General features: G+C 53.6%; 1 protein-coding gene across 5 annotated transcripts in view; it reads right to left on the reverse strand.

Annotated features, from left to right (window-relative positions):
• Nucleotides 1-1,114: 1,114 nt before the first annotated feature.
• The window catches only part of RHOBTB2 (Rho related BTB domain containing 2), a 30,158-nt gene continuing 6,872 nt past the window's right edge, over nt 1,115-24,400 (reverse strand). Inside the window, exons 1-10 of one of the 5 annotated variants that reach the window (XM_082401954.1) lie at nt 17,671-17,857; nt 16,146-16,347; nt 15,406-15,509; nt 14,694-14,879; nt 13,019-14,037; nt 12,610-12,728; nt 9,979-10,129; nt 6,244-6,332; nt 5,314-5,419; nt 1,115-4,104 (exon numbers count right to left, since the gene is read on the reverse strand). In XM_082401954.1, the coding sequence (XP_082258080.1) occupies nt 3,887-4,104; nt 5,314-5,419; nt 6,244-6,332; nt 9,979-10,129; nt 12,610-12,728; nt 13,019-14,037; nt 14,694-14,879; nt 15,406-15,509; nt 16,146-16,347; nt 17,671-17,843 (2,367 nt within the window). In that variant the 5' untranslated portion in view covers nt 17,844-17,857 and the 3' untranslated portion in view covers nt 1,115-3,886. The other 4 variants (XM_082401956.1, XM_082401955.1, XM_082401958.1 and 1 more) reach the window with 4 other exon arrangements.

Raw genomic sequence — 24,400 nt, forward strand, 5'->3', positions numbered from 1 at the left:
AGAACCTCTGCAATATAATTCTCCAGTTTGTGGGTTGCCCACCCAGGAGTACGGGACTTGATTACACTGTGAGTCTGCCCCCTCCAACCCATCTCATTGTGGTTCCTTCTTTATGTCTTTAGTTGCAGAAGATCTATTCTGGTAGGTTCCGGCCTTTTTCATCAATGGTTGTTTTGCAAATAGTTGTAATTTTGGGTGCCTGTGAGAGAACACGAGCCCAGGGTCTTTCTACTCTGCCATCTTGGCCAATCTCTGTATTGCAATTCTTGTTTTGAGAATAAAGGCTTGCAAGCTGGCTTCTCTTTGTGATTCTTCCCCTCCTCCATTTGCCCCTCCCAAGCGCTTGGTGGGAGGTTTCCTCACTTGGCTACTCTGCCTAAGTAAGGAAGATGCATGGCAACGCCCTCAGCTGAGGGATGGCAGACCACTTTCTCTTTTAAAAATACTTTGTAACCACTTCAGCCCTCCTTCCACCCCACCTATCTCTGTAGTCTTCCAGTCATGGCAAGATAATGTTATGGAAGTAGTAATTCTCAGGGTCTTGGTCTTTTCCATCTCAAAACTCTGTGTGTCCAAGAGTGGCATGGCTGGGCCCAAAGTAGAATTGGCTGAGTATTTAGACATGTTCAGGGCATGGTGTTCTAGTGGAGTTTGGTAGGGGTCCTACCTCGGTGGCCTTGGTGCTGCAGCCCTTTCCCTGTTCCTTCCAGAGGTCACACCTTGCTGCCCCTCCCTTCCCTGGAAGTCAGGCGTTTCCTGCCTTTGCTGTTCCGTCTGTGTAGGACACTCTGCATTCATCTTCAGAGGGAGAAATAAATGAATTATTGCCAATCATGTTTCACCTCACTTGTCCCTTTCTTGGAGGACTTCCTTAAGTGCCCATCTAAAGTATTAGCCTTGTCAGTGTTTGTCATGTTTATTTAAGGTAAGCTGAATGAGAGCATGAAGTTGTCTTTTTTGTTTGTTTTATATCCAGTCCAAATAGCACCTGACCCACGATAGGCACTTAATAAGTGTTTCATTAGTGGTTGGGTATCTTTTCATGCTTCTCTCCACTGCAAGTTCCCACCTTAGAAGAGTTTGTTGGAAATATCAAACAATACAAGAAAGACCATTAGGTACAAAATATTCATGTTTATGAATTCATGACCAAATTAAATATGCAATTTTATATAAAAAGAGGCGTGTGTGTGTGTGTTTTCTCCCCCATCGTACTGTTCTCTGGAGCAGTGCTGAGTGACCCGGGTGCAGGGGTGTGTGTTCTTGCTGTGTGACCCGCTCCATCCTTCTCCCTTTTATGCCTCGGGCTCAAGCTCGCCCTGCATGGGTGTGTCTCCTGCTCTGACTCTGGATTTCCGGGCGCCAGGTTCCTGGGGGACTGGAATCCAGCCCCTCCTCCCTGCCTTCCCCTGGGAGAGGGACCCCAGCCTGGCCCGGCTTCCCCACAGCCTCCCCAGGTGATGTCTCTGGGCCACACCTGGGCCTGCTGGGCTCCCTGGAGGTGCAGACTGGCTCTGACAGAGCCGCTGGGAAGGGGGGGTGGGGCCCTGCTTGCTGGGGTCATTCTGTGACCCCTCACCTGGGGGCCTCCTGCAGCTCCTGGGCCACCTTCCCTTTCTCTCCCCACTGGCCTGTCTGCATCCTCATCAGTGGGCCCAGTGGCTCAGGCCTGCAACCTCACGGAGCAATTCCCTTGCCATTGGACTTCAGGCCCCGGCTCTCCCACCCACCTAGAGTTCCAGGGAGGCCCCCCGGCCCCTCCTCTGTCACCTCCCCAGAGCGAAGGTGCTGGGGGCAGAGCTGCACCCCCACCTTGGAGGCTCCCCTTCTGCCCCGCCCATTGCCCCTCAGGCTCACCCTGAGCTCAGCGGCAGGGGGCTCACCAGCCAGTAGAGGGCAGCACACGTCTGGTTTCCCAGCCTGCCACCTGGAGAAGGACTTGGAGGGGAGGCAGCCACCGCCTCGAAGTCTGGGGCTCAGACAACGCGGGTCACAGCCACTCTAGACCCGCGTGACCTGCCACCTCCTGCTCCTTCTCTTGACGAGGACTTAATTTCAAATCCCTAGGTCTTGGCACCAAAAAATTGATGCAGAGTTTCCATTGTTTCTGGGTTTGCTCTATCCCAGACCTAAAGCCAGCCTCTTGGTGGTGGAGCCCACCTAGGGCCCTGGGACCGAAAACCAGTTCCTCTTCCTAAAGCATCTTTCTTAGCCGAGGTGACTCCGGAGCTCTGAGGCCAGGAGCTCAGTCTCTCTGGCTCCACCTTCATCAGAGGGACTCTGTCCTCTAAATCTACAAAGGGTGTGGGGAGTAAAATACGGATCAGGGTTAGAAAACGCGGAGAGGGTCAGTTGCGACCCAGCTTTTCCCCAGTGGGGCTGCAAGCTACTGTCTCAATCCTCCACAGTCCTCCAGTCTCCTCCCTCCTCTTCTCTGGACTGACCTTGGCTTTGCTCCTGTTCAATTCCCCCCCTTTTTCTCCTTCCCTTTTATCACCAGCCAGCACTGAGTAAGATCATGTGCTATGATCCTTCATTACAGGGTCTCCTATTCTCCATGTCAGTGCCTTTCTCCTGACCTTTGACCCCCTACCACACCCCACCCCTCCAACACATTCACATGTTATGGAGTTACCCGCTGAAGGTGAGGATAGCCCGATTCTCATGATGGGCGAACGCGTGGCTCCAACGCCACAGCGATCCCTGAGCCCACCCTCCCCACCCCCGAAACCTCATCCCCAGCGTGCTGAAGGCACGCAACGTGCTGCCCAGGGTCAACCAGCAGGGCCGGGGCGTCCTCGGTCACAGCCGGTGACACTGCTTTCCTGAAAAGCACTGGAGTCAATTCCACCGCCTCAACCGTTGCCTCATCCACATGGGGAACCCTGTTTGGCTTTATAGAAATGTAAGCCATACAGGGTCTTTTTCTGCTTTTCTTCCTTTGGGGGGATAGAGGCGACAATGTTTTTGTTGGTGGTGATTCTGTTCATTGTTGCTTGGGGTTTTTTGCTAAATTTACCCTACCCCGTGAGAAGCCGTGCTAACCAGAGGCAGGGGGAGGAGCCCAAAGGAGCATGGGATTGCTGCACCCAGGCGCCCATCACTCCCTTCCTTCTCCCCCCTGTTCCAGCTGTCTCCTTTGGTTGCCATCTCCAAATCTGAGCGGTGAAGGAGGGGGAGAAGGAAGTTTCTCACTGCACCAAGAGGCGCTGCTCCTAGGCCTGCAGCTCCCGGCAACCTCTGCCGCCCTTCTCAGGCCTGGGTGCCCACCGCCCTGGGAGGGGCGCTGGCAGAGGGCCAGCCTTCCACTTGCGGCCTCTGGCAGCTGCACCCCAGGGGTGGAGACCTGGAGTTGGGCTCTGAAGGCTTAATTTCTACCCTGACTTCTCCAGTGCGGATTTGAGTAGGTTCCACGTGCAAATGCCCACAAAACATCTGCAACCCTCCAAGTCCGCTGATGCCCACACACGATCAACAGAGGTAGGACCCTGCCTGCTCACTGCCGCTCACGGGGAGGGGGCTGCCTCCGCAGACCAAGACACTCGGCCTCACGGCTGGGGGAGTTTCCCTTTGATTCTAGGGCTCTCCGACCCAGAGACCAGACGCCACAGCCCTCAGCTCTTTCCCCGCTCCCCAGCTCCCAGGGGTTGCCTCCTGCCCTGCCGTGGAATCGGGACCTCTGCCCGGGCCCCTGCTCTGACCCGCGAGGCCCGGCTCCTTCCTCTCCCTGCTGAGCTCTGCTGGCTGGTGAGAGCGGCTTCTCCCCGCAGGGCCCCGGTTATGTGAGCCCTCTGTCCCTGGAAGGCGGAGGGGGCGATGCAGAAGGGCGGAGGGGCTAGAACACGTGGGGACAATGGCAGCAGGGCCAGAAGAGAGTGGCAGCGTCTCAGACCACAGCCGAGGAGGAAGATGGGGAAGACGAGGAGGTGGCTGAAGAGGACGGTGAGGAAGGGCTGTTCCAGAACAGCCAGCGCCGCTTGGGCTGCCGCTTCAGGTGGAGACAGTCCTCCTTCTCGCGCTCCTTCCGGGCCCGCTGGTAGTGGTCCTCCTCCTTCAGGTACCAGACAGGCGGCCACCGGTGCTTCTCAAAATACTCCTGGTTTTCTGCAGCAGAACGCAGTAGGGCTTGATGAGGAGGACGTCAGGAGAAGGGGCAAGAGGGACTCCCACCCCTGCCCTGCTGCCATGGGACCTGCAGACGGCCTTCGGTCCTGTCAGGACCACATCCCTTCACAGAGCCCCCTAAAGAGAGCCAGGTGCCCAGGGAGTGGGGCCGACGGTACGTGCCGGGGGAAAGGCATTCCCACTTGTGCTATTCTTCAAAGACAGAGGGAAGATCTACACAGGGCTTTAGTGTGTGCTGAGAATAAAGTAGGCTGAGGCAAAGGATGAGGGAGAAAGGGCAAGCAAAGCTGTCAGCAAGAAGATGCTCGGCTTGCTTGGGGCGACAGCAGAGGCGGCTGGCAGAGCTGAGGTTTCGAAGGGAAGTGGGGATGGGGGCGTTGCAGGAGGTCAGACGGGAGGGGAGGCTGGACTGAGGGGTTTGGACCTATTCTGGAAGGCCGGGGGGCACCACGGGAGTTTAGAACCGGGGGAGTGATGCGATTGGAGCTGTGCTTTAGAAAGAAAATGCTAGAAGGGTGAAGAGGAGAGAATGGGGGTGGGAGAACTGGCAGGGTACAGCGAGAAGCTGCTAGCGGGCAGGGGGTCACAGCAGAGTGGAGGGCGCCCAGTGAAGACCTCAAGACGGAGCGGCAGGAGCTCGGGGAGGCCAGAGACACCTCTCCCTGGAGCCCATGCGCTTCCTGTGGGCCCCAGGACCTGAGACATCAATTAAGCAGAGGCCAAGCTGCAGGGACCCCAGAGGATACCAGACCTGTGTTGCCCAGGCTGTGACTTGTGCCCACTCCTAGGTTATGAAATTAATGTCATGGGTCATGAGCAGCATTCAAAACAATTGATATATTTTTCTACATGTGTACTGGGTCACAAGATAAAATGTATTGCTTATCGTGGAGTCTGATCCAAAAAGGTCTGAAAAATACCAACTCTAGTCTGACTGTACTTATGAGAAACAGAAGCCCAGAGGGGCAAAGTGAGTTGCCCAAGGTCCCCGAGGGAGCCCTGCCCTCCACGCCAGCACTTTTCCCGGGCCCCCCTCTGCCTGGCTAGATGCACCTCTGCAGGCTGCTCCCCACCCACAAGGTCAAGTTAGGCCCAAGGGTCTTCGGCAGTCTCCGGGTGCCCTGGGGTCAGGTCAGAGATTTGGACCCAAGCAGAGGGAGGAGCACAGGTGCAGCCGGGGGTGCTCACCTGGGGACATGGCCTTCATGTCTCGAGGGAACTTGCGACACACGTTGTTGTAGTTGGTGCAGATGTGGTGGAGACACCAGTCAGCCAACTGATACGCGCAGTGGAACTGGGAACAGACGGGAGCGCATCTGTGCTGGGACCCCAGGGGCGGGGTCTGCACACAGACATCTACAGTTGCCTTCAGAGCCAAAGCTTTGGCGCAGGTGGGCAAAGGCCCTGAGTCATAAAGACTCGAGAGGCACCTCGAGAGGCAAGGCCACACAAAACCGTAAGGGAATGACGCTGGATTTGCTCCTTGGCACTGTCACGACCACCACCTCACCTCTGACCTGTCCCCGGCAGCCCCAGAAATCCACATTCCTATGCGGCGGCATCCTGCTGTGTCTGCCCTCCTCAGATATGACCCCTCATCCTCCCCGCTGTCAGGGACCAAAGCAGCCTGCACTAAGGTGCTGACAACCAGGCTTAGAGAACTGACTTCCCAGGTGTGTCTGCCATGCTTTCACTTCGTAAACTAATCTTTACTGGTAGAATTTCTGGCACCCTGAGGGCCAGTGCGGGAGATTTTGCTTGCCTGTTTGGGAAAATGGAGGTGGGAAGTTCATTTTAGATGGAGAGTCCTCAGTGTGCCTTAAATGACCTCAGCAGGCAGCAACCACGTCTACACATGATTCTGGGCTTCCCTCCCCTGTCCTACGGTTTCCTGAAGTCTCTGTCCCTTCCCCCCATGGCCAGCCTCTCCTCTTGGTGGGGTAGGGTGTATCCTCTGGCCTGGAGGATGAGATGGGCTCTGCCCACTCAGGGAACCAAGTCTGACAATGGGTTCCCTTCCTACCCACCACCTCCCAGCCCCTCCCCATTCGCTGCCAAATGGGCAGACAGAGCCCAAAGCTGAGAATGTTGGAGAGATTCCTTCCCCTGCCATCCTACCTGAGCCAGTTCCAGGAACACAAGGACGTCCCCATCGATGTCTACCATCATCTGAGTTGCTTCCATCAGCCCGGTCACTGTGTATTGCTCTGTGACACACACACAGCCAGGAATGGGCTGAAGAACCACAGGAGTGGACAGGCACTTGCTTATCCCCCCTGGCAGGGGCCCATTGCAGGGCAAAGAAAGATCAGGGCCAGGGGTAAGTCCCAACAGGCCAGGAAAGGCCACAGGAGATATAAGTCTGCTCCTACCAGCGAGGAAACTGGGATTAGAGCAAGACTTTCCCGGTGGAGTGGAGGTGGGAAGTGAAGGAGGAGATCAGAATCACCTAAAAGGATTTTTCAAGCTACATATGTTGCACCAAGTAGTTATATAGGTGGGGTGAAAGCCCTCACCCCCCAGAGCAGCCATTGAAACTGATGGGAGAGGGTATTAAACCTCAGGTTTGCTGAGAACTATGAATTAGAACTAAGGATTAAACCAAGTTGTTCGTATTGATTTAAATTTTGTAACAAATTGTGTACTAACCTTGCATTTCATGTTAAAACGTTTCTATGGAAGAAGTAAACACTCTTAGTCCTGAATTTTAACTGTATCACTATGAACTCATAAAGTATTTTATCTTTAAAAATATATTTCCCAGCTCAGTCCATGGAAAAGACCTAGAAACAAGAGCCATCCCAATAGCAAAAGCCATCTCTAATGCACAGATCGCAGCCTTGAAATCCCATTTCCAACTACAAGAAACCAGGACTTCTTAGAGAAATGGCTGATTCCAGGTCTGGGGCAGGAAATGTACAAGAGGAACCTGGAACATCTTGTCATTCCAGATAATCAGAAAGCTCAGAGACTCTGCAGCCAACTGGAAGAGACTCCTACAGGCTAAGGGAGCAGTAGGGTATTTGAGCTTCCATAAAGCTAATTGCAATTATTTGAAACCAACTGAGTATGTTCAAATCTGAGAGTTCATAAGCATACTTAATAATAAGAAACTAATTGGTCACTCTCAAAGGATAGGAAAACAAATGTATCTTGAAAACTGGTAAATAAAAGAATCAAGCATTCACCTGCCTGTTCTACATGAACTATACCACTGGGTAAATGAACACTAGGTGAGGGCAAGTTTCTCTCTTTTTAGAAGTATTCCAACAGATAAAGAAAAAAATGACTGAATTGGAATATTACCATTTCACAACACCTAATAAATTAATGGATCCAGGCAATGACACTCAATGGTTGCTAACGTCCCAAAAAGAGAGAAAAGCAGACAATCTATGCTTCTTGATGAAAAACAGAAACAATGTATGAAGTAGTCTTACCAAAAGGAAACTGAATGTGAATCTGATCTAGCCTCTAGATCCAATGGCCAGTTTACAGGAAATATGGTGTACTATAGAAACGCAATCAGTAAAAAAAAATCTAGATTTCCTAGATCAGTGGGGTTTTTCCAACAAATTACAAGCGAAAGTTTTTTTTCATGGACAAGGTACTTATAGATTAAAAAAGAAAAAACGTAAAGCATATATAAAAAATAAAATCATGCTATAGTGTTTAAGGATGCACATTTGGATGATAAAACTATGAGGAAGTGTAAGGAAGTGAGGCCATAAAAAATATCCTAAAAAAGAGTAATAGGCAGAGTCACATTCCTCCTGGGGACGGGGGAAGGGCCCGTGGTTGGGAGGGACAGGTGGAGGGCTTCTGGTATGGCCGGCAAGGGTCCCTTTGCTTTGTAATAATTCATTAAGCTGACCATATATTATGTGTATTTGTGTTATATTTAACATTAAAAAAAATTTAAGCTTGGGACTTCCCTGGTGGTGCAGTGGTTAAGACTCCACGCTCCCAATGCAGGGGGCCCAGGTTCGATCCCTGGTCAGAGAACTAGATTCCACATGCATGCTGCAGCTAAGAGTTCACATGCCACTGCTAAGCCGCAACTAAGGAGCCGGCAAGCCACAACTAAGGTGCCCACGTGCCATAACTAAGGAGCCCACCTGTCACAACTAAGACCCAGCGCAACCAAATAAATAAATGTTAAAAAAAAATTTTAAGCTTGAATTAATAACTTCATAGGAAGCATATATCACTAAACACAAAGCACCACTTATTACACCATACTTGGCATTTTCCACTGATCCTTGACAAGGTACATACACAACACATTTTTTAAATATGTTTTTTGGCACGTATGGAGCATTTCACTGGAAAAGTCATTCAATGTTATTTTCTATAAGCCTTTCCACGGAGCAGTGATTAACATTTTTAATCGCTACCTTGTGAAAATTACCCATGTGTGCTTAACCAATGGCGCCTATTTGACTTGTTTCTGATCGCCTGCCATGATGAAACAAACTTAAACACCTTTATATGTTTTTTTTCATGTGGGTCAATTCTTTGTAGATAGCCTCTCAAACGTTGAATTACTCGGTCTAAGAGTTTGGACAGTTTTCTGTGCTCTGGGAAGGCCACAGCACTTTTTCATGGATGGCCATGGATGACATATTGTTGCAGCTCTGATCTTTATTATTTATTTATGTATTTATTTATTTATAGGCCACACTGTGTGGCATGCGGGATCTTAGTTCCCCGACCAGGGATCGAACCCGTGCCCCCTGCAATGGAAGTGCGGAGTCCTAACCAACCACTGATCTGTCAGGGAATTCCGCAGTTGTAAGCTTTAGAAGCCTCTCTCTCGCTCCCTGCCCTGAAGCCCTCGGTGTCCCCTGGACTCCCTCTGCAGAGGGAGTTAAGGTCCTTAATGTTAAGGTTCAGCTCCTAACATTTGGTTCTGATCAATGATTTCTCCCTTCTTCCTGGGACCAAGTCCCACCTTTCAACTCATTTCTCATCATGGGATCACTGCTTCCCTCATAGCTCAGTCCCAACCTTGATCATCTGCCCAGGGCCCCAGCAGCTCTGACACCGGCTCCTTCCCTGAACCTCAACTCAGTATCTGAGGCCCTGCTCTCTGCCCCCTGACCCGCCCAAGAATACTAACCTCGACATCAACACCAGTACAGGTAGCAACGCCAACACCAATGCAATGCAAATGTCGACTCCAACATCAGCAGGCCCCAGACACCCCTCCTCGGGATGGCACCATCTCTCCTGCAGCCCTTGGACCCCGAACTCCTGCTCCTTGGTCTCCCTCCTGCCTCAGTCCCTGCTCCAACCCATCTCTGGGGTTGGTCCCTCCTGAAAGCTGAGCTCGAGCTCTCAGGATCTACAAGGAATCAAGGAATTAGGAGTGGCAGGTCAGTGTCTGCTGTCTATTTCTAGAAGATGAAAGGGAAAGTGAAGGTGGAAGAGAAGAAGGAGGAAGAGGGAAAGGAGAAGAAGGAGAAGGAAAAGGAAAGGAAGGAGGAAGGGGAGGAGCAAGGGGAGAAATGAGGAACGGTGTTCTTTTCTTTCTGACTTCTTAAGCTTGCATGAGTGCGGCCAAGCTAACAAGAACACCAGGCCCTGGCGTCTGCTGGAGCCCACTTTGCTGGGCCAAGATAACCTCTGGAGAGAGCCTACAAGGTGCTCCCACCGAGGATCCCTCTCACACATTTCCTTACATCCATGTCCCCACCCAAACCCCAATACGCACCGACGTATTTCACTTTATGTAAACGTATTCCCTGGGTGCTCGTGGCCTGTCCCCTAGGAGGAGACAGGTGAGAGGAGAAATCATGACTCCTGGGGGTCCCCGACTCCTCCTCCCGGGAGGCCCCGGAGCTTAGTTACCTGTGAGGGCGACCAAGTGCGGCAGGCAGAGTCGGTTGGCCAGGATGATGAGCTGCATGTCGTCCAGGTCGGGGCTGGAGGTGAACATGCCGGTGTACAGGTATTCCAGCACGGCCCTCATGCAGCTCTTGCTCGTGTAAGGAAACACCACCTGCGGGTGGGAAGGAACAGAGCAGGCTGCGGTGAGGTCCAGCTGTAGGGAAAGAGGAACTCGGTTCTGAGGGACTCAGAAGGCTCTGGCCCACCTAGCTGGGCTACTCCAAACAGGCAGCCACCCCTTCGCGGCCCCTGGACCTGCTCAGAACCCCCTTCCCCAAAGGCTGGTCTCCCACAGCAACAACCTGTGCTGAGCCCAGCTGCTGAGCACCTATGAGCAGGGCTCCAACAGCTTTTTTTTTTTAAACTTTTGGGTTTATTTATTTTATTTATTTATTTTATTTTATGGCTGTGTTGGGTCTTCGTTTCTGTGCGAGGGCTTTCTCTAGTTGTGGCAAGTGGGGGCCACTCTTCATCGCGGTGCGCGGGCCTCTCATTATCGCGGCCTCTCTTGCTGCGGAGCACAGGCTCCAGATGCGCAGGCTCAGCAACCGTGGCTCACGGGCCCAGTTGCTCCGCGGCATGTGGGATCTTCCCAGACCAGGGCTCGAACCCGTGTCCCCTGCATTGGCAGGCAGATTCTCAACCACTGCGCCACCAGGGAAGCCCCCTCCAACAGCTTTTAAGAGGACCTGGACTCTTGCTGGCATCCTTCCGGCTTGGAGGATGTGTGCAGGAGTCCTTCTGGTCACCTGCACCCAGCCCCTCCCAGCCCTTCAGGGAGCAGTGCAAGTGGGATGCGAACGAGCAAAGCAGACACCAGCTGGTGTCTCCGGGCAGCTTGAAGCTGCTGCTCTGGGATCTCTTGAGAGCAGCACCGACACAAAAACTGCTTTCTCATCAGACGCCGGTCTCTCCAGGCTGCACTGGGAATCAGCTGGAGCTTTACAGCTGCTTCTGTGGTAGTGGTGGGCCCCGCGGCTTTGGAGAGTCCCCAGCCTCACACTTTTGCACGTCCCAAACCAACTCACGCTTCAAGGAGCAGAGACGACTCAAATCTGAACCCCTCCACTTCGCCTACCGGAAGGACATCCTTCCCAGAAATTTTAGGAAATCCCTACTCCGTATCATAGGACGCTCTGCTGCACTGTTCTTCGTCCAGCTTTTCATTCAAGTGTTTGCTGAGCACTGACTAAGGGACCAGCGCTGAGGAGGGTACTCAGCAGAAGTAAAAGGCCCAGTCCCTACACTCAAGAGAAACCACAGACCACCTGGGGAAACGGGGTGTGGACCCTCAGAACTTGAAGCCACTGCACAAAGAAGGACCTTGTTAATTGCAAGGCTGAGTGATGGACAGTCAATGTTGCAGGAGTTCAGAGAAAATGGAGAACAGGGCCACGGCCTGGGCTACTCGGCTTGGTTGGGAGAATGGAAAGGCGAGAACAGACTTGAGAGAATAGACTTAAGAGGATATTTCTAAGGACACACTGATAGGCCCCTTCCAACTCTGCGTTTCCAGTCTAGGTGCCCAAGAAAGCAGCGGTACCAGTGAGAACAGGGGGTTGGAGTGGCCCTGATTAAGGGAAGGGTGATGGCATGAAGTGTTTCTTTCTAGTTTCTGTATTCTGATGCTTTGAAATTTGGGGCCTTGCTGACCCTAGAGGGACTTCCTAGAGATAATAAAGGACTCACCTGAGATCATGCCTTTCATATGCAAACCAAACAATCCAGAGCCCACACCCCCAGTTATCTCCTTTATCTGCTCTCACACTCCACGCCTCTCTCCCCCTGCCCTAATTACCCCAGGGCCAGGTACTAGATGACTCAGGACAGCCCCTATGCCCCAGAGCCTGAGGAAATTATTCAAACTAGCCAACCCTAAGCCTGTTTACCCTGCTTCACCTGTTCCTTGCCATGGAAGAGACAATAAAGGCTCTTGCCCACAGGTCCCTTTACTCCCTCTGCCTCATGACCCAACCTGGTGCTTCCCTGCGTGTCCCCAGATGCTGTGTGCCCCTCCCATTGAGATCTGTGAGTATAACAATCTATCTTTTTAACTGCAGTTTTTTCCTGATCTGTTGGCTTCACCATACCTCAATTATAATAAAACCTACATTTAAAAACAGTGATGGATTCAGTTTGGGACACACTAAATATTTTTCTAGTTATTTCACGTGGGTCCGGGAGAAAGCAAGGTACAATGTATAGAGCCAAGGAATCAGAAGTCTTGAGTTCAAGTCCTACCCTCTCCTTTCTACTTACAGAGCTTTGCATAAGTCGCTTAACCTCTCAGGTCCTCACCTTCCTTACATGTAAAGTGGAAGGCTACGCTATAAGAGTCACGTGTGAGACAATATAAGACAAGGAATCGAAAGTGTCTTCTAAACTGTAGAGTTAAGATGTTACCGTAATTCCCTATCCTGGTATATTGGAAAGTCCTTGGCTGTGGGAACCATCTCATAAACTTCTCTCGGGCCCATCACTCAGTGGTTTGCACACAGTCAAGGCTGAAGAAAGTACCATTAAGTGACAGATGCCTCAGATGGGAAGGGAGTAAGTTTCTCTCTTTCCCAACCATTCCCATCCTAGCCTTACCTCCCTGGTGGAACTCTCCACAAACGGCCCCCCAAACATGGCAGCCATCCAGTCACAGCTGGAAATCAACAGGGGCTTGTGGGCGCTGATGGTGCCATCATCCAGGATGAAGGTCACATCTGTCCGGGTGGAGAAGAGGCATCACGTGAGCATGTGGGGAAAGAATGTGGTACAGCCAACCCCAAGGGTCAACAGTGCGCCCAGACAACCTGCTTGCTTCTGAGCCACAGGCTGTGAAGTACTATGTGACCACGCTCTCAGGCTGGGGACACTGGGCTTCAGGAGCAGAGCCACTGTGTCTCCAGGACATCAGCAGCTGAGATGACTTAGAATGCTGCTTGGACCTCAGAAGGCTCCTGGAGGGAACTCCCCTGCCTTCTGGACATCAGCTCCTAGGCACGTTCCATACCTGAGAAGGTGCCTTTTGCCAAGCACTCCTTAACCCGGTTGGTCCGGCGGACGTGGAAGGCCTTGGTGATCTCCTGGTTCATGAAGGCCTCATTGTTGAGAATGTTGGCCACCATCATGCGCAGATCAAAGACCTCGAGCAGCTCAGCAATGTGGGCGATGTGCATAAGGTCCCGCTCGTTCTCGTCCAGCTCCCCTGTGTACAGGTACTTGAGAACAGCCCGGAAGGGCCCCGGCTGGATGGAGTTGTCCATTTTCACCACCACCATCAGCCGGGATTTGTAAGTCAGTGGATCCTCTGCCATCTCTTCCTGGATGCTCACAAAAGCTCTGCTCCAGGAAGACAGCACTCGACCCCTCCCAGGCAGGTACTCTGTCCCGTTGCCCCGTAAGATCCCGTCGCTAGTTGAAGCCCGGAGCCCAGCGGGCCCGGAGCCCCCGCCCTCCTCCACACTCTCGCACACATCAAAGCTGGCTGCCCGAAGCAGGAAGTCCCGGCCGTGGTGGTGGTGGTGATGGTGGTGGTGTTGATCAGGGTGACCCCGGTGGTCCTCCGGGCAGGGGCCTCCTGACCCTGAGGGGCCCCCCAGATCCTCCTCACTCAGGTCCATGAGGAACAGGTCGTAGAACTTGGAGGAGGAAGTGGAGAGGTAGATCTTGTGGGCAAAAATGCGCACACGTTCCTGCAGCACCAGGATGACGTCCGCGCACAGCGGGTCCTCCAGGAGGTGGGCGGGGCACTCCTCGCTGCTGGAGGGGGGGTCGGGCACCACAATGATGGGGGGAGGCGGCTTGGGGGGCAGGAAGGGCGCCTGCAGCAGAGGCCGCTGCACATTGCGGAGGTGGGACTTCCAGAACTGCAGGTGCCGGCGGGAGATGAGCGCTGCACGTATGGCGTTGTCAAAGACGTCCTTGATGCCGAACTGGGCCACCACGCTGGTCTCGTAGTAGGGGATGCCCAGCTCCTTGGCCACCTCCCGACCCTTCTCCGGGGGAAGGATCTCATTGGGCTTGATGGGCCTGGCAGGTTCAAGAAGGGAAGCCAAATTCATGTTGGTGGTAGAGAGCGGGGGGCGGGGAGAGGCAGCTCTCTAGAGCCTGTCTGTTTTTCACTAGGCTGGAGGGTCTCTGCTCAGGATCCGTGTCCTAAGCCCCATTCCTGCCCTGCTCATTTCCACTCCCTTCCTCCTCTGTCTCGCTAAATCCTACTAGTCCTTCAAGGCTCACTTCCAATCCCCTCTTCTTCCAGGAAGCCCTCCATATCTATGCCAGGCCCTGGTGATCTCCCCAGCTCAAAACAGTGGTAGCGATAACCACCTCTCTGGCAATTAGCATGCAACGTGCCACGTTGGTTTTTAACATGTTCACCTATCAAGTTCATCTCCCAGCAAGATTATAAGCCCCTTTCATGCAAAGACTCCCTCTCCTTCTCTCCTCATGATGCTTAGCCCAGTATGGCCCACTCAGTGTGTAACAGATGGATAGCTGGATGGATGGATGGATGGATGGGTGAATGAAAGAATGAGAACTCTTGTTGTCTCCCTACATGAGCTAGCTTCAAATGGAGGGAGAGATGTGAGGCTCAGTGGATTCCCTCAGGACTGAGCAGGAAGCCGGGAGACACCCCCCGCACCCCCTCTGCCGCCTTCCCCTCCCTAGGCACCAGCACCCCCTACCTAGCCAAGGGTCTCCTGGCCCTATTGACAGCCTCCAGGTCGGCGTAGCGCAGGTCCAGCTGGCAGCCCACCAAGATGACCGGTGCTCGGGGGCAGAAGTGCTTGATTTCTGGGTACCACATGGTCTTGACATGGTGGAGGGAGTTGGGGTTGGCAATGGAGAAGCACAGAACCACCACATCGGATCTGGCGGTGGGAGAGTGAGGTTACAGGCAAAGAAAGCTAGTGGTAGGTTCCCTGCCCCTGGAACGAGGGAGAACACACATACCCACCTGCACCCCCTACACTACAGTCCCACGTCTGTCATATGGATCTGCTCACATGATCTTACCCAAAACGTATAATAACAGCACCTCTAGTTTATGCACCCCTAACTTAGCATTTTAGAGCTTTCAAAGACTCTTGTTTTGACCTCACAGCTATCCTGTGAGTTAGAAATGACCACTTTTTACCATCTCATCTGCGAAAACTCATCTCAGAACAGCTCTCCTAATTGCTCAGAGTCGCAGAGCTACTGCTTCACAGGGTAGGACTCAAACCAGGCGTCCTGATCGCAAACCACCCAGGCTGCCGCCCCCTCGAGGCTCTGCCCATGCTGCTTTCTCCACTCCTTCCTCCCAGGCTCAGTTTCACAGAGTCGCTTCATACCTCGGGGAAAGCAGGGAAAAGCCATCCACTTGGCTCCCCGCAGGCAGCCAGGGGCCTTCCCTACCTCCCATAAGCAAAGCGACGGTCTTTGTGGTGATCTCCAAAGGTGTCCCAGAGGCGGAGGGACACGCTGACATCATCTACCACGTCTCGGGAACGTTCCAGCACCTGTGGGGGCAGGGAGGGGGACAGGAATCTAGGGCAATGGTTCTTGGAGGCCCTGCGTGCCTGCTCACTCCTGAGGGTCCTGCAACATGGGGGCTGGAGGGACACCTAGTGCCTCCCAACGTGTGCCTTAAAACACCTTCATCCAGGTGCCATCTCTGCAGACTCACTAACAAGAGCTGGCCAGGAGGTGAGAGACTCTCAGAGGGCAGACCGTTATGGGAGTGGACGGGATCTCACAGGGAGCCTGCCCTTGTTCCCAACTGTACCTGCCAATTGGACACTTCCGAGCCTCTGATCTTTTGGTATCATTAGCTGGCAGCTTCTTTCCTACCACCAGCTCTCATCTCCCCAAAGCACCACCCCTTTCCCTTCAGGGCTCCCCATTACTGGGGGCTATGATTCCACAAGATGCTATGCATATGCTCTATGCACAAGAGCTCAGCCGTGCAAAACACAAAGAGCCAAGGACCCCTCCCCTGGAGGGGGGGCTCCTCTCAGGCCCCCCTCCCGGGGCTCCGTGCTCTTCAGCTGCCTCCACCTGACCCCTAAGGGGCTTCCATGAGCTCAGCACGGGCCCCGTTTGGAGTGATCCCTGGGGAAGAAGCCCAGATGCGTGGCGTGGACGCCCAGCCTTACCTCCTGACACACCCGGTACTGGTCGATGGCCCAAACTGTGGGCACGTGGGTGGCGAGTAGCTGGTACTGGGTGAGGGTGGCATTGCAGGCCCGGGCACAGATGAGCCTGGTCTTGCCCACAGCGTTGTCCCCCACTACCACACACTTGATGGTCTCTACGTTTGGCCTTTCATAATCCATGTCAGAATCCATTAATTGGGACCTGAGGGAGAGGAGAGAAGCGGTGAAGACAGCTTTGCATGCCAGCCCCCGGAGGGCCGGGGCCAGCTGCTCTCCTCAGCCAGGGCTGCCCCCGCTCCAAGCATCTGAGCGGAGAGGAGGAGGAAGGAGCGGGAGGCTTTCTGGGCAAGAGCTCTGCAGGGGCCGGAGGAGACGGGAGCCCCTTCAGGCTGAGAGGCGCAGCTCCACCAGGGGAACCTCTGGTCTCCCTCCTGTTGCCACCATCCTGCGGTGGGGCTTCGGGATGGGGGGGATGCCTGAGAGAGATGCCAAGGCGGAGTCTGCCCAGGGCCAGTCCCCACCCTCCCGGGCAGAGAAGTGTCTGCCTAGGAAGCTCAGTCATCATCGGCTCTCCTTCTCCAGCCAGCAGGGCTGTGGCAGCAGAACAACAAACAGCTGAGAGAAGCGGAGTCACGGCCAGGTCCCCACCCCTTCCCAGCATGCCCGAGGGCAGGGCCGCTTTAAAATTTAATGGACTTGTCAAAGCTGGGCAGCAGCTCTCCTGGCCTCCACCTTTGTCTCTCTCCCTCTCTGGTTGTGGATTTCCAAGCCCCAGCCTGCCCATGGCTATCCTTCAACTCCGGCCCCCTTTATGGAGATGCCAGAGTTTTTCAGCCCAGGCTCTTTGGGCTGAGGAGGCTTCTGGATGCACCTGAGCAGTCCACAGGCCTCCCCTCTCCTCCTCTGGGTCTGTCCCGTTGCCTACGTGGCTCACTCAGCAGCAGGCCCTGTTTTGAGATGGCAGTGGGGGTAACTACGGGCCTGGGATGATACATCCCACGTCTAATAGACCAATGGGCCTTCCCATCCCCAACCCAGGCCTACCCTCCAAGCATCGTGCATCCAGTTTCAGGGGAAGTGAGATACGCTCCTTTCCGCACTTCTCCTTCCTGGGGAGGAGGGTTCTCAGGCTGGAAGCCCCCAGACACTGGCAACCCTGGAAGGAAGCTCGCTAACTTGACTGCATGGGTAATGGGGAAGCAGAGAGTCAGAAACTTGGGCCTGAATTTCTGGGCAAATATTTGCCTTAGTTTCCTTCTGTGTTGGGTAGAGAGGAAGTGGCTTGCCCACCCACAGAGAGGGGTTGCTCAAATTAACAAACAGAAGTCCCTTCTGTAGTCAAAATGTCATGTCAGTGTTTAAAAAGCTGTCACCAGGAGGGGGCCCTCGGCTTGAAGGGGCTTTTGCTGGCAGCCTCGCAGTTGGCGTCCACCTCCTGGAAGAGCTGAAGAGAGAGGGTCAGGGTAGATGCAGGCGTTATTAGGAAGCTTGGTTTTGCCAGGGTCATTGGCCTGCCCCTGCTCACATTCTCTGTGCGCCTGAAGTCAGCTGGGGGTTGGAGCAATTTGGAGGAATCCTTCCTAGGCCAAGGAAGGCTGAGCTCAGAGGAGTCCTGGAGGCTGCCCAGGCACCCTCACTGCTGAGCCATCCAGCCCAAGAGTCAGGCCACCATGCCCGGCTGTAACTGGATGCCAGCATGCAGGAATGCAGACCTGAAATATCCAAGTAACGATGGCAACTGGGATTTGCTCAAGTAGATGCATCTCAGCCACCTAAGCAAAAAGTACAGCAAGGACTTTTCAATGAGACAAGCGCCTCCCCCTTCTTGGAATTTTACAGGATCTAAACAACAAGGGGTCTCCGTGCAGGTTCCCCCCCACCCCCCCGCCAGTCTCCAGCGCAACCGTCTGCCTCATTCCTTCTCCTTCCTCTGCCCCTGCTCGCCCTCCCCAGCAAGCAACCATGATTCTGCTGACCATCTTGCCTCCCCGCTGCTCTCTCTCCTGAACTGAGGACCGGGAACCCCATGTTGACAGCTCCTGGTCTCAAGTCAGGCAGCGGGGAGGATGTGTTGGCGCTAGGAGGAATCTTCTAGGTTGTGGTTTCTGTTTTATCGATTGAAGAACAAAACAGATAGAATCCCAAATACAAATACATGCAGCTGTAGGAGAAAGATAAAAACCTACTAGCCCACAGAACTTCCTTCTCAAATTTAGATTCCAGCAGCAGGGAGGTGTGTAGGCAGAAGGGGGGATGAGGAGGTACGGAGCAGGCACATCAGTTCTTACATCTGGGAGCAGCTGGATGGCGAGGAGGGTGTCAGAACACCAGCAGAGCAGTTCAGTGCTGGTCCAAGATCACCGAGTCTATGCTTCAAACACTCAGGCACACCTTATGCACCTCTGTGGTTAAGCAGGGTACAGCTAACCAACAAGCGGGAGGGCGACACTGTGCTGTGAGTTTAGACAGCAGACCTGTTGGGTGCTGCTCCAGCGGAGCAGCCCCTCCCCATCCGTTCCCCAGCTGCCCCGAGTCCTTCCCCAGCTTGTCCTTTGACTTCCTCCCGACTTTTATCATTCTCACCCAGTCCACCCCTGTGCCAACTGCCTGACTGGCAAACTTCATTGTCAGATCTGGGAAAGGGCAAATCACTTCACTTCTCTGGGCCGCAATCTGCCCTTCTGGAAAATGGGTACGAGGGCTCCCAAAGAAAGTCTCCTGAATCTTGGTAAATCCACGCCAAGAAAGCCTGGGCCAAAAGGAGGTATTTGCCTTCTTATGTAATGTGGTATATTATATAATGCTGGATTACATATCTATATGTGTAATTATATCTCTCTTTAAGATACACACTGGCCCAATTAAGCCAGCAGAACTCTTAGTCTAATCAGGCCTGTCTTTAAAAGGACCTGTACTGGAGATATGGTGCCACTGCCAACAGTAATGTAATTTTTGCTCAAGAATATTGCTACTTTACTGTATCACTGCTTATATACAATGGCACAACCCACTCAGTAAGCTTCTCAACTTCCCCTTTCCTTCTGGCACTCTCTCCTTCAATGACTCTAGACTTTTCTGCACAATTGCCTCATCCCCATTCCTTCTGAGCCTCCTGACTAACCTCCGTACACTATGGCTTCCTCGCCACCCTGCCCTGGCTATCACGACCCCCAGGCCACTCCTTTCCCTCAATGATCCCAGCGTCACGTAGGTGCTCCCTTCCCACCCCATCCCACGATCCCTGTTCCCTTCTCCAAAAACAGCCTCCTGCCCACTGCTCTCCCAGCTCTTTGAACTCAGGACAGGTCAAAATGAAAGGTGTGCTCAGATTAGCTGCAAACCTCACGGGCTCCCAGTCCCACACCCACACACCTACACACACTCTTTGCAGAGCCCAGAAAAGCCCCTCTTTCCCTCCCACAGTTGATAGGAAGCTTGTTCATCTGTAGCTGCCCTAGTCTGGTTGTCAAGGAAACAACAGAATCTCCCTGGGAGCCTGCTTTGTCTCCTAGCAACCAATACCCCACATCCTGCATCTTACACAAAATACAAAATATCTTGAAAATGAAGGTAAAAATCAAGGAGGATGTATAGGATCAGGAAGAGAAAAGCAGAGAGGGTGGCCTTCCAATTAAAAGAGGCTCCCACCCAGGTCACTGACATTGTAACATGGGGGAAGGCAAAGACATGAATCCCTCCACAGACCGATGGGCAGCAGGGCCCAAAGGGATCCTGAATGGTCATATTAACAAAAAATGCAAGCCTAAACACAGAATAAGCCTCTTCAAACATCAACAAACAGCCCTAAGGATTTCTCCCAGTAGTTTGGCAGAACTCAGACGCCCAGACTGCAATGGAGTGTGTGGAAAGAAACATCTCCAGAACAGCGAGCAAAACACATTCCACTGGTTTTTAACGGAAACATTTCCACCACTCTGGACCTTTTTTCCTGCACGCTGTTCTGCACACACATGCAAAATAAAAATTAAAAAAAATTTTAAATGGGTAAGGGGGAAGGCCACGACACGCCACGGCAATCAAGTCATCTTCCTTTCCCTAGATAAACCAAGAAAATGTTAGTCCCCCGCCCCCTAAGACCCCAGCAGCCGAAGCTATAGCCCAGGCAAGAGCGGAAGCCCAAGGGAAGTCAGGAGGGGCGCAGACAGGGCCCGGGAGGACGCAGACGGGGGGAAGCGGCGCGTTTCCAGAGGCTGCTTGCAACCCAGCCATAACAGAAATTAATCATTTACTTACACCGCTACATGTGACGGGGTAATTTCTAGTGTAAGGAACACATCTCTTCCTGCTAAGCACGCTCATTTTAGTGAAATGGCTGGGGTCACTCCGCGCGTGCAAGTTAGGACGATGCCGGCGCCGTCGCGCTGCTGCCGCTCTGGTTCCGGGCCCGGTTCGCGTTAGATCAAAAACTCTGACAGAGCAGCCCGGGCCGGACGGCGGGCAGGGAGCGGCCGCGCGCGCGGCACTGCAGCCATTGCCTCTTCCGGATCAGCATCTCCCCGCGCCCCCGGCGCCCAGAGTCATGGAGGCACGCCGGAGCCGGGCAGCTGGCGGCCGCTCCGACCTCCGCGGCTGGGCCGCGCCGCCGCCAACGGTCCTCTGGCTGTGGAGGCTGGAGGCAGCGAGCAGGAGTGGGTTAGAGTGGCGAGGCCGCCACTGCTACGCGCCCGGGCCCGCTCCGAAGGCGCGGCCACAAAGACGCCTAGCGCCGCAGTCCCAGGGACCGCTCGCGACCTCCTTTTTTCATTCACAAAAAAGGGAAAGGAAAAAAAAAAAGAAAGAAAGAAGGCAGGAAAAAAGGTGGGGCAAAATCGTACCCAGGACGCCAGCCGTGACAGGTGCCTACCATCTCGGCGCTCCGTTGGTGGAAAGGGGTCGGTGGGCGGGGAAGGGGCGGAGAAAGAAGGGGATTGGGCGTCTCGGAGGCCCCGCCCCCGGCCCCGCCTCGCGACGCCGCTCGCTCCCTCTCCTCTTTCCCCCACCTCCTCCCAACTCCGGGAGGGAAGTGGCGTAGAGGGTCTCGGCTCGCCACTCGTGCTGGGGCAGCGTCCGTCTACCTGGCGAGGATCAAAACCTCACTGGACTCCCACGGGGTTCCCCCCTTTCCTCCGGGAGGCTGAGAAAGAACTCCTAGAACATCCTAGTCCGCCCTGAAAGGGGTGCGAGTTAGGGAAGGGGAACTCGACATTTTTGCCTTGACCCTTACTTAGCCCCAGGCCTCCACCGCTTCCCATGGGAAAAGGAAGACAGCGTTTCCTCTGCCGGCAGGGCCGTTTTTCTGGCATTTGAGGGCCTTCCTCCCTCCATCATCACCCCTGCAGCTACAGCCTATGTCTCCAATTTCCATGGCCCTTAATGAGTTTCAGGGTGGGCCCTGTACCACCTGCACCTGTTTCCCATCGAAGCCTTTTCCCCCCCGTCCCTCTTCTCCAGCAGGCTCCACTTCCAACCCACATTCATCCTATTGCCACCTGGCGTTCACCAGTATCTTCTGCCCTCTGAAAGAAATGCCACGAAGACACTAGCCCTGGAGACATTACGTAAGGCACCTTTGGGCTCTCTGTCTCAAAATTCTGTAAAATAGATTACAAGGGATGACATCTGTAATGTGAGTGGTCCTCAAAGGAAGTTTCCATGTTCAAGGCTAGTTTGATTATGAGGATCTTGACTGCTAGTAATTACAGTAGTCAGCTCAGTCTGGTTTTATCCCTCTTGTCGATTACCTCTGGACAATTTTTAAAGCCCAGATTGACGTGCCTCCCACTTAACCCCCTCCATCACACCTCCAACTTGTGCTCTGAGAATGCAAATCCACTTTAATACTAGTTTCTGCAACATATAATTGCCAAAAAATAAAGCCAAATAAAAAATGAATTTTGTATTGTCTGAAGCATGCTTCCCATCTATGAATGCATATAATTGGAAGTTGCCCACCAAGGTGTTCATGCTTTCCAGCCTGGTCCATGTTCAGTAAGTGCGTGATTGGTGAGGGATGCTTCCCCCACCTCCTTCTGAATCTACCTAGAGCTGGAAAAAGAGATTAAGCATGATCGAGGGTGCTACTAGTTAGGATTCCCTCTTCATAAAACAGAGTAATGGTTTGAACACATGCTTAGGAAAGAAACTCAACTGTGTACAGGTGTGCTCCTCCCACAGGTTTGGTGTTGAAGAGCCTCACCCCATCCTCTGTGCCAAGAGCACAGCATGAGATCTCTGCATGGGCACCATGGGGGATCCAGGTTGTCTGACATCCTGATCCCTCCACCCACTCCAGAGCACCAGCCTGTTGGCTTCATGTTTCACACATCCCAGCAACAGGCAGAGCCCCAGTGCAGCACAGAGCAGGAAAAGAGAACTGACCTCTCCCCAAAGTCATGGGGCAACAGGGCTTGCAGCTATGCGCCCTTTCTCTTTTTGGAGAAAGAGGCACCAGATCACAGCTTTTTCTCCTCATCAGGGCAACTGAAGATTCTCAACTCGAGAGGCAGATCACCACCAAGACCCAGCCCTCAGCCTCTGCCCCAACTGTGGCCAATGCCAGGCCTTCTTCCCACCCAACCCTGGTCCTCAATTCACGCCTCCCAGCTACTCAAGACAGCCTCAAGATCTTGGCTCCCAGGCCAAGGATCTGGCTACCATGTTTGCTTCATCTTTGCCAGCCCTCCAATGGAAGACAGGGCCATTCACTGAGGCTGGGTCCCTCGCCAGCAACCAAGGAGTTGTCAGTGGCCTGCTCTGAGCCCTCCGACCCAGGCCCCAGCTCCCAGCCCTCAGCAGCCTCTCATAGCGCAGGCAGCCTCCGCCCTCCCCCTCACCTTGCACCCTGCCCACCCCAGCCCTGGGGCGTCCATTTTCCTCGCTTCAGATTACAGTCATTCCTTGGTATCTGCTAGGGATTGGTTTCGGGAGCCCTCCGGGAACAAAATCCTCAAATGCTCAAGTCCCTTATATAAAATGGCAAAGTACAATGAATACAGTTGGTGTTCCCTATTCTCAGATTTCCATGCGGATGCAGAAACCTGTGAATACGAAGTACCAACTGTATACATATTTATTGGAAAACAATCTGCCTATAAGTGGACCTGCATGGTGGAAACCCTTGTTGTTCAAGGGTCAACTGTATGTCTCAAGTCAGGCCTGTGTGGGAAGTTTTTCCAGAAAGGCTCCTGGCCTTTCTCTCTCTGCCTCCTGCTTGCTTCTGTTACACACACACCACACCACACACACACACACACACACACACACACACACACCAGCCCCCTCTTCCCAGTTTCTGCAGCTTGGAACCATTGTGTGTTTCTTTGGAGCACTTCAGGACGGGCTGTTGACTCCCCCATATCACTGGCTGGCTGGGGGTCCGCACTGCCTTTCTGCTGGCGGCCCAGGCAAGGACCTTCCTCGCCAGGCTTACTTGCCCTGAGGGGACAGTGCCTCGCTGCAGCCGGAGGGGTTCCTTCCCTTCTAGTTTCCCACCTCCCCAAAAATCTCTTCCCTTACCAAAGCCCTATTGTGACTCCTCCTGCCCAATGACATAAACCCCTTGAACTTGTCCCCCAAAGTCACCCCCTCCATCTATCCCCATAACCTCCCTCCTCCAGGACATCAAGCGCTGCCGTTTTCCTGAAGCCCGTGAGCAGGAGGCTGGTCTGGGGAGAGAACTCTCCATCTGGTTCTCAGGAATGCACCCATGCAGCAGGCTCTCAGCCAGTGCCACCAAGCCCTCCTCTCCCTGTGGCTCTGAAGGTCCCTCCCTGGTACCAGCCCAAGCTATGCAGACCCCTCCCACTGTGACTTCCTCCAGCCTGCATGTTCCATTTGCTTCCCAAGCAGCTTCAGCCCTTCAACTATTTGTGGGCTGCTAGCCTGTCTTCTCTTCGCCCCTCTCCTGGAACGCTCGAGCCTCTGTGAAGCCCACCCCATAGGCCTTCTGACGTGGGCTGACCCTATCTCCAGCAATGTGCAGAGTCAGAGGCTTCTCAAGATGCAGAGCCCCTGCAGGGTGAAGGAGCCGAATCTGGAAGCCTGGAGTCTCTCAGCCTCCTTGCCCAGGGCTCGGTGGGAATTTCAGGTCTCTGCGAGGAGACAGGAATCTTCTGGACCTTTGCTCAAGTGACTCCCTCAGCCTGAACACCCTTCCTCTTTCCACCCCCTTCACTTGGATAATGCTTTCTCATCCTTCAAATCTCAGCCTAGATGTCACTTCCTCCAGGAAGTCTTCCATGAGTATCCCCTGCAAA

This window comes from Balaenoptera borealis (genome assembly GCF_965194805.1).
Source record: "Balaenoptera borealis genome assembly, chromosome: 8".
Taxonomy (NCBI): Eukaryota; Metazoa; Chordata; class Mammalia; order Artiodactyla; family Balaenopteridae; genus Balaenoptera; species Balaenoptera borealis.